The 15,120-nt window shown below is 51.8% G+C and overlaps 1 protein-coding gene across 6 annotated transcripts in view; it reads left to right on the forward strand.

Moving 5' to 3' along the window:
• The window catches only part of Lar (tyrosine-protein phosphatase Lar), a 219,864-nt gene that overhangs the window by 92,912 nt on the left and 111,832 nt on the right, over positions 1-15,120 (forward strand). For 5 of the 6 annotated variants that reach the window (XM_076823994.1, XM_076823999.1, XM_076823997.1 and 2 more), the window contains exon 4: positions 8,485-8,523. The exons of the other annotated variant lie outside the window; for it this stretch is intronic. In XM_076823994.1, coding sequence (XP_076680109.1) covers positions 8,485-8,523 — 39 coding nt within the window. The remainder of the gene's footprint in view (positions 1-8,484; positions 8,524-15,120) is intronic. 6 annotated transcript variants of the gene reach the window in all.

Here is a 15,120-nt window from a genome sequence, read left to right on the forward strand (position 1 = left end):
ACTCGCCCTTCCCGACACCCGGATACCCCGCCCCCTATACCCTGCACTCTACACTCTACACCCGCTCGCAGGTTCTCTGTACTCGCGTCGCGTCGCGCTCTCTTCGTGTTCCCTGTGTTCCGTTCGTTCTGTCCACCGTTGTTGCCAGCCGAGAGTATGTATCGTCGACCATTTCCTCGAGACCGCAGCAAGCCCTGGCTCTGCCTCTGCTCCCTGGCCACCGCGACCAGTCACCGGCTATTTAATAATCGGTATTTATGGGAAAAACTTGCCAGACGGCCTCCGCGAACATCGCCACCACCACGACCACCTCCACGGTGACGATGCTACTCGTCGTTCCTTGTCGCGCCGATATCTATGGCCCAAACTGCTCCTGTGCTCGATTCGCATATCGAATATTAAGCTTATAAATTCGATCCACAGCAGATACCTGCGCGACTGACCGGCTTTGTTGTTTAGACTCGACGAACGCGGCGGAGCTGCGGTTAATCCTCGCGCAGCTGTGGTCTGCTCGGCTGGATCGCGCTGCTCCTCGCCCAGCCCGACCAAGTAGAATAGTCGGTGCATGGTCAGACGCTAGCTGACCCGTAGGCGACGAGGTTCGAAAGAATCGTTGGCTCGAGGGCGAAGCAGGGCTCGTGGCTCGTACGCAATCGATAGAAGCACGCGACTCGTATCGACCGGTTGCATGTACCGGTTCGGGGACCACGCTTGCCCCGATTTGCCGGGACACGTTTAGTTGGCCGCATAATTATTTTCAAAGGATTAGTCGCTAATGCGGTGAAACACTTGGGAACGGGATAAGCTTGGTCGGGGTTGCCAAAGAAAATAAAGGCTGGCCCTGCCGGGCGGTGGCTTACTTCTGGCAAAAATAACACCAGCTCGTGGACGGTCCGTCGACGGTACCGGCGAAAACAGTTCTAAGGATAAACTTGGTTAGTCGCGATTAAGGCTGACCCGCTTTGCGCTCGAACGCGGCACGCCTTTTCTCGGCCGTAGTTTTCCGAGCGAAATTAATTCTAGCGGCGGTCGAGCGATTGCAAAGAGCCATTCGGTCGGTGAATGCGATGCATCCGAGGGACGTTGGCGTGAAACGCGTCCGCCTCGTATCGAGCACGAAGCAGGAATACGAAACATAATAATAGAGCCGGTGGACGCGACGCGGGGCCGGGCCGGGCGCTCGCGTCGCCTCGCGTCTCCCGGTCGTCTACCAATATAAACTTCTCGTTCCTGTCCGTCCGTTCAGACTGAATTACCGTGGCCCTGTCCCGGAGGAGTCTACGCCCCGTCGTCCAACAACAAAGTTTGCACGGGCAAGTGAAGCTTAATTAAAAGCAACGATGACACTCAAGGGCCATTCCGCTCCGAGGGGTCAACGATTCGTTTCCCTTGGTATCGAGAATGGCAGGATGGCTCTTAATCGTTTGCCGTTTACCTTCGGGCAAGAGTTCCGGTTAACTTTTCTATGGCCACGCGCCACGTCGCTCAACTTATCGCGGTCGAACCCGTTCGAAAGCGTTCCTGCAACAAATCCGGGCAAATCAGCAACGATACGTTTCGCGTACGCTTGCAAAGTACTTAAGGGGTACTTGCGCACCCCCAGGGTACCCCTGGCTACGGGATCCGGTTTGGCTGTCGAGAGGAGAGTGGCAGATTTTTTTTCGATGGCAGCAGCTCGCTTGAAAAATGCGAGTGTTGCGTGGTCCGTGTGTGTTGGAGGAACGCCCGCTACCTCGGCCACCCTCTTTCTCTCTCTCTCTCTCTCTCTCTCTGTTTCGACACCACCCTCCGCTAGAGATCGCCGAGGCTTGATTCGACTTGAACCACCCAGCCCTGTAGAGAATAGGCGGAGAACGCGAAGAACGGTGGGCACGCGAATTATTAAACTAACAGTGCCGCGAGTGTGCATGGCCGCCGCGCCAAGCCGCTTCCTTGGCCTGCGCTCGCTTAGAAAACCCCGTGCACACGCGAGCCATTTCCTCGTCCGAGGTATTTTTCGGCTGGTCGTGGGAGATTCCTATCGGGCCGCGTTGTTTGCACATGCTCCGTCCAGCTCCGTTATCCAACTCGCCAGATCGCTAGTACACTAGCCAAAAAGATCCGTTCTGTTCGCGCGTCTGCCGCTATTCAGCGTAATACATACATACTTCCCTTCTCAGGCTTTTGTTTGACGCGTCCAGGGAGCCGTTCCGATCGGATCGACGCCGACGCGAGAGCCGTGTGCCCCGCAATGCCGGGGACGCGCATCGCTTCGTATCGGCCACGGATGCAACCGAGGACCCAGCCCCGATGCTGGTCCTCTGCTCGTGAATCAAGCCCAGAGATCGCATCGCGTGACCTCGCCTCGCGAGCTCCAAGTAAATTGTTCGGAAAGCCGGGTCGCGTTTGAATTTCCACCGAAAGCTTTACGACTATTTCTCCGTTGGGGCTCATTCGTGCCGAATTGGGCGTATAACTACCGACGGCCGTTCTTGAACCGTCACATGCTCGTGCCTGTGTACGTACACAAGGTGTTAATAAAAATCTGGGACATGATGCCACCGGTCGACCGGTTTCGCTCGCAGAGTCGCAACTCTTCGTCGCCTATAATTGTCTTCGCTGGCTTTTATCCTAGTTATCATGACAGGCAACCGTTCCTTCGATTCGTACGGATCTCCGCGAGCCCGCCGAGCTACCAGAAAAAAATTCATCGTTCAGGAGCATTCGTGTACATATAGGTATACAACTATACGCACTCCTGATTGCCCTCTCCGAGTGTCTGGAGCGAATAGGAACGTAGCGAACACGAGGCAATAATGCGTCGCGTCCACTGTTGCGTGGTGTATGAGAAGTTGGGCAGGCCTGTATGCGAGGTACGAGTAGGGGAATAGAGAGAGAGAGAGACTTGACAGGGAATACCAATTATTACGTTTGACCTGGCTAAATGTCGGACGAACCAATACTCCGGGACAAATTGTCAATTTATGCTTTCTCGTTATTACGCCGTTCTGACCATAGCGCGCGGTTCACCGCGAACCAACCGCCGCGAAACCTGCACACGTATCTTGGTCCTGTGCATATTACGAGTGGCAGATAGGCACGCGGAGGAACCCTCGACGCGGGGCTGCTGCTGGTCGCCTGGAGTCTGTAATGTCCTTTCCAGACAGATAGGAGAGGATGGGAATCGTTTGCCAGACTTTGAAGCGATCGCGTGGTGCCTTCGGATATCTTTCGCGACGACGAGATCGCGCGGTGGTTAATTTCGCGGAATAAAGTAGACAACGGATAGAAATCTGAGCGCATTCCCGGGAACGATCGCAGGACGCCGACGCGCCTCGCGCGCAACCATAAAAGTAAAGCGTAAGATCCACTGCTGACTGGATTGTGCACCACTTGCTTTCCTGCCGTCCTGCCGCCCCCGCGGTGAAGGGTAAGAGGGGAGAGGGGAGAATATTGCAGAGTGTGCGATTTAAATCATAAAACTTGAGTAAAAATCCCGAACAGTTTTTGCAGCTCCGGTTGCACTCGTACTCGCACCGGCGAAGACGAGACGAGACGAGACGAGACGCTTGGCCTCCTCTCCGCCTCTCCGCCCATTTGCCTTCCTCGCGGATTTCTTTTCCCCCGATTCAGCTCGTTTGGCCCTCTTTCCCTACCGCTTATGTTTCTCTTTCGCCGTGCACCTCGAACATTACCCAGCCGTAGAATGGGCCGAGAGAATCGTAAAAGGGAATTACTCGAACGGTTCGACCTATTCCGCCGCACTGTGCTTCTCCAATCCGTATATTTGTCCGTGCACGCGATATTTCTTCGGACTCGTTCGCGTCGTCTCGTCCCCGCGATTCTTCGATAATCTTTCCCACGAGATAACTTCTTACCTAACCCAGAAGCCTTTAATCAAACGGATTTCTACGATTTCCACGCTCGCCGAACAGCTGCGACTTTTCCTTCGTCTTTTATCTTGTGGGAATGCGTGGCTGTGATTTCACAGTGGTATACGCGATCGCGATAGCCCATTAATTGTCTCTGACTTTGGAAAGAGACGAATTCCAGTGGATCGGTCATGAGTGGAGTTTGAGTAGCCTCCTAGACCGGAACGAAAGGCTATTCACGGCGAGATCGCGCGACGGTAGAAGAGGCGATAATATTTCATTCGCGAGACTAGAATATCATTTATCAATAGCACAGCTTAGTTGGGGGTTACATATATCGACCGGCTATACCTTCGGAACGTCGCTCTTCCTTTTTCCTCCATTTCTCAATCCGTCTGCTTCCTCTCTCTCTCTCTCTCTCTCTCTCTCTCTCTCTCTCTCTCTCTCTCTCTCTCTCTCTCATTCTCCCTCGCCCCGTTTCCCCGTCTCGTTTTGTTAGTGAGTTTGACTCGAGCGCGATCAGCCTCGCTCGCTTGTGTAAGCGGGCCGAAATCGCGGGAGAAAGGGTGCGTCGCGCACAGTAAATTTTCCATGCAAATGAGATCGCTGATACGCGCGATATATAAATCCGAAAAACCCGACGGGTATTTATGTCCTTTCAGATAGAAAGACCTACGAAAACGCTTCGGCCAGTTTCGCGTCGTCTCGCTTCGTCCTCCATTCCCGACGTCGTTGCGACGTCGAAAACGATACGTGTCGTTCGGGGTTATGATGATCGCATCGAGGCTGTAATACGGAGGCAAGTACGTTGGTAATTGTGTTAAACGATAATCGATTTGCAGTGCGGAATTGTTTCGTCGACGAACCCCGATTCAAGTTCGTACATCAACGTCGAACCGCACGAGCTGTGCAACGCGTCATGGAAACCGAGCTCTAATTAGTATAGCAACGCAGCCAGTAGTCGCTTTAATCGCACGCTTCCTATCAAGCGAAACGAGTTTCTCGAAGAGCCAACACGCCAAGTCTAGAGGTCTTTAACGCGTCGGGGGTGTTAACGGGTGCCCGGCAGCCCAGTAAAATTAAACCGCTTCTACTTATTCCGTAGGGAGAGGAGGCTGCGTTGCATCCGATGCGACGGAGGGGCAAAGAAACTGGCGGGCGTTCGTTCCTTACGTCGGGGCTTGACCGGTCGGAAGGGAGCGCTGGAAAATGCCGATTCGGTATCGTGACGCACCGACGCGATACATGGACGAAACGCCAGCCGGCCACGTATCTCGCCGGGGCTAGATAAACGAACGAGGGGAAAATGGGGGTGGAAAATTCGCAGGACCGCTTTAAACTGGACGGTTGGCCGTTATCGTGGGACGTGCGAGCCGAGTGGGCGTTTTTCGCGATAGCAAAAACTACGATCGAACCGGCTCGCATAAAGGTACGTTAATTAACGCGGCTCGTCGAGGCGGTGAAATACGTTCGATGACGTGGCATTGGCAGGTCAGATACGAGCCGGGAAAGAATTAAAAGGTATAATGGTGGAGAGCTGGGTGTCGTCCGGCCGCGTGAGAGGGCAAACGGGACTCGTAGTCGATCTGTGTGGCGGGCTCGGTCGATCCACCTAACGTAACGGTGTTCTCGTGGTGGTTGCGCCAAGTACTTCGTGCGAAGGAGTGGTTTTCAACCCCTTCCGCCCTTCGTCCTCCCTTCCTCCTCCCGGGGCCTCGACAGCACGAACGAGCCTTGGCCGAGAGCCAGCGTATTCATTCCAGAAACTAGCCCCCGATCTAAGGGGCCAATTATTTAATCAATTCCGCCCTCTTAGGCCATTCCAGCTACGGAACTGCCGACGACGACACCGCCGCGGCATCCACTATTGAAATCTCCATCCCTCCACCACCCACTCGCAGGCTTCGTTTCCGAGACGACTCCACTCCGATCGGACCTCCCGGCCCTTCACGCTCAACAGATATGCCTATTGTTTTCGCAATGGTATATATACGCGCGACCTACCGATTCACTCGGAGAAAAAATCTTTCCTTCGCTGTGGACTGCTTCTGAGCAGACTATGCCAGTCACGGACACAGGCGAACACGATGGTTGGTCAATCTTTCGTTGCACTTTGATCGCAGCAGTGGTAGTGCGACGGAGTCACGAATTCGTGCAGGCTTCTCTCCGCTTCGTGTTTCGATTGGCCACGCCGATGTCGTAGATCAGGATCCCCATGAGAAATCCGTCCTCTTGAACGCGTCCAGCCGCAACCAAACGTCCCAACGTCCGAACGTTAAACGTGATCCCCGACACACGGCCGCGACTCCCCGAAATTAATCGGGGTCGAAGCTATCGATTCACCCCTTTTTCCTGAGCCAGCATTTAGTTTCGGCCGAACCGCGCCGAAATTTAATCGAACTCGTCTTTTTTCCGCCACGCGGAGCGTCCGGCAGCTTCTTCGTTTCTTCGCTTCTTCTGGGCATCGTTTAGTGGTCGCGTAATCGTGGAAATTTCGACGAAACTCGTTGCCGTGATAAGCCGCACGGAGGAGAAAGATTCCGGTGAACGAGCGATGATAAAAATTTCACGTAGCTCCCTTTTGCGCCCCGGTGTTAGCATCGATCGATCCCCGCGTTTCCCCAACTTTTATTTACGCTCTGCGCGAGACTGCTATCAATTATTGCCGCGAATACCCCGACGAATCGTAACGTGCCCGCGTTGCCAGTTTCTCGTGAATTATTCCGTATCGTTTAAAAGCGATCGGCTCGATCCGTCGCGGCGGCCTGGATCCTTTTAACTCGTAGATTAACCACCACCTCCGCGCACCACCCGCTGGTGCTTGTATGCTTTTGCTTCATTCAGATTTCGGTTTCTTGAAAGCGGATAGCGAAGGGAGAGGAGGGAGCACGGTGGACCGGTTCGCTCGGACCGCGACGGTGTGAAATTCGATAGACGGAGGGGTGCCTGGTTGGATTCGGATGAAAAACAAATAGGGTCGAGAGCGTACGCGCAGAGGAGTGTAGGATGGTCGGCAAACGCAAACGAAGCGAATCGATGCTTTCGTCTAGCGTTGAAATCGGTTCGGCCGCGTGAAAGTAGCGCGCTCGCATCCGCCCGCGCAACCCTGATCGCGATACGAATCTCTCGCTTTGGCACGCTCGCCGTGGGTAGTATATAGGTCAGCTACGATATGCGCGGATCGCCGACTACGTTGTCGACGTGCTTTCACGGTAATGGCGGCGCATGGCGGCCATACCGTGGATCTGCTTCGATATCTACTTGCAGCTGCTCGGCTCTTTCTTTCAGCCACCCTTAGCCGCACTCGCTTGGCTGCTCGCAATTACCGAGACGCGATTTTACTCGTCGAAAATCGAGTCTTCTTTCCCGCTGCAAGCCAGCTGATGGAACCCTTCGCCGGGGCGGAGTTTCATCCCCTGTTAGATCGAGCAAGTCACCGCCATAGGAAAATTCGCTCGCGGTGCTCCGCGTGGGGGCATTAATTTAACGTCGTTGCACGCTAGGCGACTAATTATAAGAGGCGCGTGTCTCTGTGGTTAAAGTCGAAGCTCCGCTTTGGCTGGTTCGCCCGGTGGAAGCGCGTGTCCCAGCGAGGGGCCTCGACTCGGAGACAACCAGCCAGGCCGAGGAATTTTTCAAAGGCGGGAAGATGCATGGCTGGCTGCTCGCGAAGATAAATGTCGAGGGCGCGCGGCCTCGATCCGAGAGTTATCGAGGAGCTGCTCTATCTCGAGCGAAGAAAAAAAATCGGTGAAACATTTAACTAATAGATCGACGTCAGAGGAGAAAGATCGGAACGGTTAAAAGGGTATTCGGCGCGTACCTAGCGCGTTCCCCAGCACCAGGGGATCCGGCGACGAGCCGGAGATAGAACAGGAACACCGATACCCTGGCTGCGTTATTATGCCGCCAGTTAACGGCCAAGATTCTCCCCCCCCGTAGCAGTTAATTTACATACTACCCGATGCGTTGGAAACGCTGGCAAACGGATCCCGGTGTTGCGGATCTTTAAGTAAGAATCTCCGAGCCGTGCATGGCGCGGGGACCAGTGAGAGATCGCGTTGAATACGTGATCGCGAAATTAGCGATTCATGCGTTCCCGCGCGATAAAGAATATAAAAGATGAAAATGGGCGACTCGGAGGAATAACAAAGGCGCGCGCTCGCCCCCGCACAGAGGGACGAATAATAATTATTTAACGTGAAAACATCGCGAGCTCGAGGCGACGACCAGTCTTTCGAACGTTTTACGAGCCAGCGTGTGCGAAGAGTAAACGTACCTACGCGTGCAAATTCCTCTCGCTGTTTTGCGCCCTTCAGAAAGCTTTCATTAGCCGCGTTTACGCGTATGAATATTTCGAATATTTGTGCACGCGAGGCAGCTACCGGGGACGATAACCGTGGCCGACCACCGAGGTAACGATCGGCCGCCGATCGGAACTCGCATGCGATTATTCTGTATCCTCTCGCGACTGTGTTCGCCGCGGCTCGCAGAAACGTCGTAAGTCTCTGGACAGAGAACAGGGATCTCAGTACTCGTGCGGGCTTGAGTGTTGCGTGGGGGAACGCTTCGAGGCCCACGAAGCGTCCTCCGCGACGATGCGCTACGACTCGACTCAACGAGCTTCTTTCAGGGAACATCAGCGACTCGCAGTACATCACGTACATGACAAGTAAGTACGAGTAAGTGACGCGCGTTATATACAGCTTCCCAACGCGTGCGAGTAGTGTGCGTGTGTGTGTGTACGGCGAGCGAAAGTCCCCACGATCGCGTTGTGGATTTGTCGAAGGCTCGGCTAAGGAGAGGAGCAGATGGAGAGATGGCTGAGACGTAAAGGGTTAAGGGAAAAAAAGGGACGAAAGCGTCTGAAGCAGTTTCTTTCGCGTAGCCGCGTGTAAATCTATGCTTCCGCGGTTGGTTTCGAGGGCCTCGTTAGAGTCGCAGTAAACCGCCGTAAATCGGCCTGTTTTCGAGGGCCGGTACTCAATTTCGCCTGGATGACCGGCGCCGGATCTAAATTTCAAATCCGCTAATGTGTATTTTTGCAGCGAGTCTCCGAGGCTCTTATCGGGCTGGCTCTGCGAGCCCCCTGGCACGCTTTGAATTTCAAATATCGCGCGCGCAACCCGTGTCGACCCTAGCACCGACCAACTTTCCAACGTTTCTGTCCGCTTATGCGCTGTCATTTGTTTCCCCCCTTCTTCCATGTACCGACCTCGGCCGGCGGCCGATCTACGATATCTAGAGCATTTTATTTATGGGGCACCGGCTACCTATCGGAATTGATTCCGTGATTTATTCGTGGACCGTTCTTCGTCCGCAACCGCGACCACGGCCACGAGCGCTCGATATCGACCCAAGATCGCGGCCGCCTCGGAATCCAGCTTCTACGGATAGCTTCTCTTTCTTTCCCTTACACTTTACGCTCGCGTCTGCCCTTCCAGCGCTCCTTTACGCCGCGAGGATCAGCCTCTTAACGAAGATGAACCGAGCACCCGCAGGGACATGAGATAGAGAGAGAGGGAGGAGAAAGGTCGAAGGAGCGATATACGTTCCACCCACCCATTTTTCTGCCCGGCTATCGAAATGCCTTTCGCAACCCTCTTACCGCGTAATTGTTAAAAAAAAAAACGAGAGAATATTCGCAGAGGTTGAGCGGACGATGGCAGCAGAGTCCGTCATTCTCTAACGAGTATAACTTGGACTTTATCTTGGCGTAATTTTGCCGGCTGCATCTTGGCGCGGTTTTTACGGGACCTCCTTAATGCGCGAGAGATCTAGCTGGCTAATTGCACGCTGTGGCCGACGATTGCAAAAGTTTCCGCGGACCGAGAGCGAGAAAGTCACGCCGGTAGGAGCTGTTAATTGAAGCGCAATTAACCGCGTTAAGAGCCCGAGTGCTGATTAGGGTGGCGTGTCACCTACCGCCTACCACGCGGAACCTACCTAATCTATGCTCACCGGGTCCCACCTTGTTCCTCTGTTCCTCGGTAAGACCGCTCTTCCGACGTGGCTCGGTGTTCGCTTCTTCTCTCTTCGCGGGCGCGTTAAATCACCAGCTCCTTCTTGCCCTGCGGAGAAGGTCGCGCCCGATGGCCCCTGGATCTACGAAATTTCGTCGTGCGGAGGAAACGCGCAAAGTACTCCTCGATGGAACCGGGAAATAAACTCGGTCGGTCCCCGGCGGATTTAATTTGCCGGGTATCGCGGGCGGGAAAAGTAAAAAGATCGCGAGAGCTCGGAGCGTAGTAAAGTTTTGCGTTCTTCTCTGTTTCGTAAATGCCGTTTAAATGGCTCTGAAAGCACTGTTAACGTTAAAAGCCAGTTAGGAGCGGCTGCCGCTGCCGCCGGCACCGCTCCGTCGGACTTAGCTGGCTCGGCTAAAAACGGGATACGAAAGTGCTCTTCGGATGTGTCTCTTGGCTGCCGCGGCTCCGCTTGGTACGCGCGTTCTCCCGCGGCTCGAATACCGTCCCGTTATTTGAAATTAAAATTTCAAAGGCAGGCGAGTCGAGTGGCCGAGAGCTTTTCTTTTCGTTCAAAATTCACTTTGCTGCTCGTCGACGACGTTCAACGACTGCCGTTTGGATCTTGGCCACGAGGATTCATCGAAACGTCCTCGTCCTCGTCCTTGTCGTCGTTTCATAGTCGTCGAGGCAAAGTGGTTGGGTTGGTTGGTTGGTTGGTTGGTTGTTCGGTGGAATTTACAGGCAGGAGAGCGTGGAGATATCGGGACGATGGGCGCTAGATGTACGAGGCTCGGGTGGGGAAGCTACTTATTTAGAATATTGCCGGCATATATTTGCATAAATTTAGCGCAGGCCCTGTGGCGTTCTCGGTCGCGTCGTCCCGCTCATCGTTATAGACTCGTGGAGACCCTCTTAAAACCGAGAGATTGCCGCGATGGGATCCCCGTGCCGTGGCTTCGACTCGGCTCCCTAACTCTCGAGTGAAAAAAACTTATCGAGCTAATCGTGGATGCTAGTCGAGCTATTAACATTCGAGGGAGGAGTGTCGGCGTTGATTCACGAGGCGCCGCGCACGCGTCGCGAAAGGTGACAAGTGGACGCGATCCGCGTAAATCGTAAATGATCGTGGGATCGTCGCGGGGAGCGGCGTCTCACGGATTTTCCTCGCTGACGATGGTACGGTACGCGCATCCATATTCAAATTGAATTATCCGCGCTACCAGACGCGTTGATTCCGATTCGTTCGACGCGACGGCTCGATCCCGCTTCTCCCGAAACAGCCAGCCACCAATCGCGTGTATCCTTGCCATTGTCCTCGACCCGCCTAAACCATCCACAGACCATCCAGACTAATGGAAATTCTCGCCGAGAAGTTGGTTAAACGCAGTCGCTTTGCATACCGTATCGAAACCGTGCCCGTACAGCACAGTAGGTACCTACGTGCAATCATAGGTACACGCGCGCGCTTCTTCCCTCATTTCCCTCCGACACCTTACGAATGAATATAGAAGAGCACGAACTTGAAATCGATAGAGTCAAAGACGATCGACTCACCAACTGGCCGACCTTCCTCTCGATAAAAATCATTGTAAATCAATGGCTGCCTTGTCGCCGGCTCTGCAAAGCTTTCTATGCTTTTTCCACGACCGCCACCGCAGCAGGACTGAATCCAAGCAAGTGGCGAAAAGAGATGCGGGGGGAAGACAGGAATAACGAGTACTTGTTTGTGTCGCCTTTCGTCGCATCCTCCCGAGAATCGTATTTTCGCTCCCTGTCTGCGGCGCTCGCTGGTTTTGTGTTACTTATCTCGTTAAAGAAACGCGATGAGCGAATAATCCGCGACAGACAGATCGCGATTGCTCAACGGAGGCGCTGGCCACCCTCTTTCCGAGCGCCACCTTTATCGCGAAAGAAAGAGAGCAACGCCATTGGGATGGCGTAAGAGGAGGGTTTGCCAGGGTAGGATAAGGAAGGTGAGGCGGTAGTGGTCAGATGCTGAGATAAAGTTGCAAGTTGGTTTCGACTCAATTCTAAAGAAGAATAAATTCCGATTATCCAGTGGCGTGTCGCTCTCGCGCGACCCTATTATCGGGGATGGCGTTAAAAGTCTCGGGATTCGATTAAACGCAACCGCCAGCCAGCCAGCCACCGCACCGAATTATAATCTGTACAGTTCGGAAATAGCTGCATCGAAGATTCCAGTCTATCGCGGCGTTTACTTATTACACAGTAGGGGAAAGGTGGGATGGTTTATCACAGTTTTTTTTTTATTCAAATAATGATAATGGCTTGCCTTGTTTGTATTTAATTATGTAAGTTTTGATTCTTAGAATATTCTCAATATACTTGTAGAAATTTGAGAGCTGAAAACTAATTTTAATGACTGACTTTCAACATTTTCTGGCAATGATGTTGTGCACAAGTATCCTCCACTGAAGGAGAGACTTGATCAGTGAACTATGAGAGGAAATAACACATTAAATTTCTAAAAAATATTTATCTTCGTCATGAAATAAAGGGAATATAAAAAGAAAGAATTACTGAAAGATGATGATGATGAAGAAATCATTTTCCTTCTCACTTTTTTTGCCGTATTTTCCTGTTTCATTAACCGTTCTATGGTTCTTTTGGGAGGCATTTTCAGCTGTACAAGTATCCCACCTCGCACACTGATCAAGTATCCCTCAATGCACTCGATTTGAATAAGATGAAAAATTAAACTTACTTTAAATATTTAGATGAATCAATAAATAGCAATAATAGACCAGAAATTGCTGTTTTTACTTAATATATTTCAAAGCGTTGAAAATGCCATATTTACTCGAAAAGGAGAAAGAACAAGAAGCAGACCGAAATATTTTCTTTCTGGCTGCAAATAAGATCGGAGCTTCTAACAACATTATTCGATGCTCCCAAAAGAAAGCTGCAACGTAAAGTGTTGCGATAATGCAAACATTACCACGATAGCGTGACAGCAGGCGCAAATTGCCAATATATTAATTAAAATGCTGATGCGATCATGCATCCCCGCTGATCAACTATCCCACCTTCCCCTAATGGTATATTTGCAGACAGACCGTGTGTGCAGCGTCAAAATTCCATTAAATTCGACCGAATTCCACTTATTGGCCCGCCATCGATACCTGTACCTAAAGGGGTAAGCACAACTGGAGGGTGAGCTATTTTGAGCTCGATTCGAATCGAGATCCGAGTCGCTGCCGCCATACACTTCTGTCGTTTATATCTTCCTGTCCGATGCCTATTTTTGCAAGCGCAAATTATTTATGCGCGGAGTAAAAACCGATCGTGTCCCAGTTCGCAGAAGCTGGCTATTCTCTCACCGGTTCCCTTAACTCGTCGGTCTTTTTAGCCCCAAGCGGGTCGGGATCGGGAAGAATAACACGCGCCGCGCCGACCGCGCGTAAAACGGATGACGATGATGGAAAAGCAGGGGAAACACAACGGCATACCAAACAAGCAAGCAAGCAATAATACTTAAACGCCAATAACGGTCCCTCCACATATAAATTCAATTTCGCGGTTGGCCGGAGGACAGCGGGAAATTTTCATTATTTAATCCGCGCTGCCGAATTCTATTCTCCATTGTGCGGGGCATTGTGCCCGTACAAGCGAGCAGAAAACGCGACGGACCTTTCGTAACGCGAAACGAAGTTGGAGCTTGCTAGCGCGAGCTGGCTGGCCCTCCCGTTGATACGCGGACCGAGGGGTTGCTTGGAAATCCGTTTAAATTAATATTTACCCTGCTCCCGTAACCGAGAGGTCCGAAACGCGCGAGAGGCACGCCTGGATCGCAGCCGGATTTCGATAGGCTAAAATGCGAATAAGGTCCGCGCAATTATTTACGATAAACCTGCCCCTTCGTAATGCACACTCCAAGTGGGCACGCCGCCACCGCCACCGCAGACCCGCTGCCAGCTCCCATCCACTATATCTATCGTTCCAGTCTCTCCTCTTTTTCGCCCATGAAAATCCATCTCTCGCGCGTAAACTCTCGCGGTGTTTACAATCGATGCCCGAGCAGAATTGCATCGACGATTCGCCGCTCTTTCTCGCATAGCTTTGCACCAGCAGCCGTGGCTCGCCTGTCCATTCACTTCGGGCGCTCAGCATTCGACCGCGTATGAACCGTATAAACTTTAAGAGGGTAGACACGGGTAATGCAGCGCGCTGTATACCGACACAATCTGGCCCGAAACATGGGTTCGGGATTTTTCGTTTTTCGTCCTTATATGAGCAGATTTGGGGCTGGGCAAGGCCTCATTCGAAAGAGGAAGGTTCAATGCGGAGCGCTCTGCTCATGGTGCAACGAGATTGTGTTGATATGTAATAATATCAGTGTCCAAAGTAAAGCAAAAGTCGACAAAATATACCCGCAGAATCCAAGCATTTTTAGGTCACTAAAAGAGTTTTGTGACTCAAACGGTGAGCGGAGCGCTCCGCATTGAATCTTCTTCTTTCGAAAGAGACCTCTCCTAGGCAAAAATCTGCTCATATAAGAACGAAAAACGAAAAATCGTGACTACATTCCCAAATCAGAGTTCCGCCATATTGGCGATAATATATAGCAAGTCACGAGACAAATTTAGTTGAGGTAGTAGATACGAGATGGCGCCTACTCGAGAGGACTGCCAACGTGGATTCATAGCAAAACTGAAGCGATACTTTATAATTACATAAATACTTTTTGCATTATTGTAATATAGGTATCACTGAAAGTATGTAATTAGTAGTATAAGTTAGAATCCTGATACCTGGGCCAAAATCTGGCAAAAATTTTCAGAATGTACAAAATTGGGCTTTGTAACAGGAGAACATGCCGTCGAAAGAGATGGCACAAAGTAACGTCTTCGGAGAGAGAATCGAGGATGCCTTCGAAGCTGAAATTCAGAATACCTCTTTTCGCTTCATGTTCTCCTGATACCTGGGCCAAAATCTGGCAAAAATTTTCAGAATGCACAAAATTGGGCTTTGTAACAGGAGAACATGATGTCGAAAGAGGTGGCACTAAGTAACGTCTTCGGAGAGAGAATCGAGGATGCCTTCGAAGCTGAAATTCAGAATACCTCTTTCCGCTTCATGTTCTCCTGATATATTGGCCAAAATCTGGCGAAAATTTTCAGAATGCACAAAATTGGGCTTTGTTACAGGAGAACATGCCGTCGACAAAGATGGCACAAAGTAACGTCTTCGGAGAGAGAATCGAGGATGCCTTCGAAGCTGAAATTCAGAATACCTCTTTTCGCTTCATGTTCTCCTGATACCTGGGCCAAAATCTGGCA

Source organism: Andrena cerasifolii, chromosome 12, assembly GCF_050908995.1.
Source record: "Andrena cerasifolii isolate SP2316 chromosome 12, iyAndCera1_principal, whole genome shotgun sequence".
Lineage (NCBI taxonomy): Eukaryota > Metazoa > Arthropoda > Insecta > Hymenoptera > Andrenidae > Andrena > Andrena cerasifolii.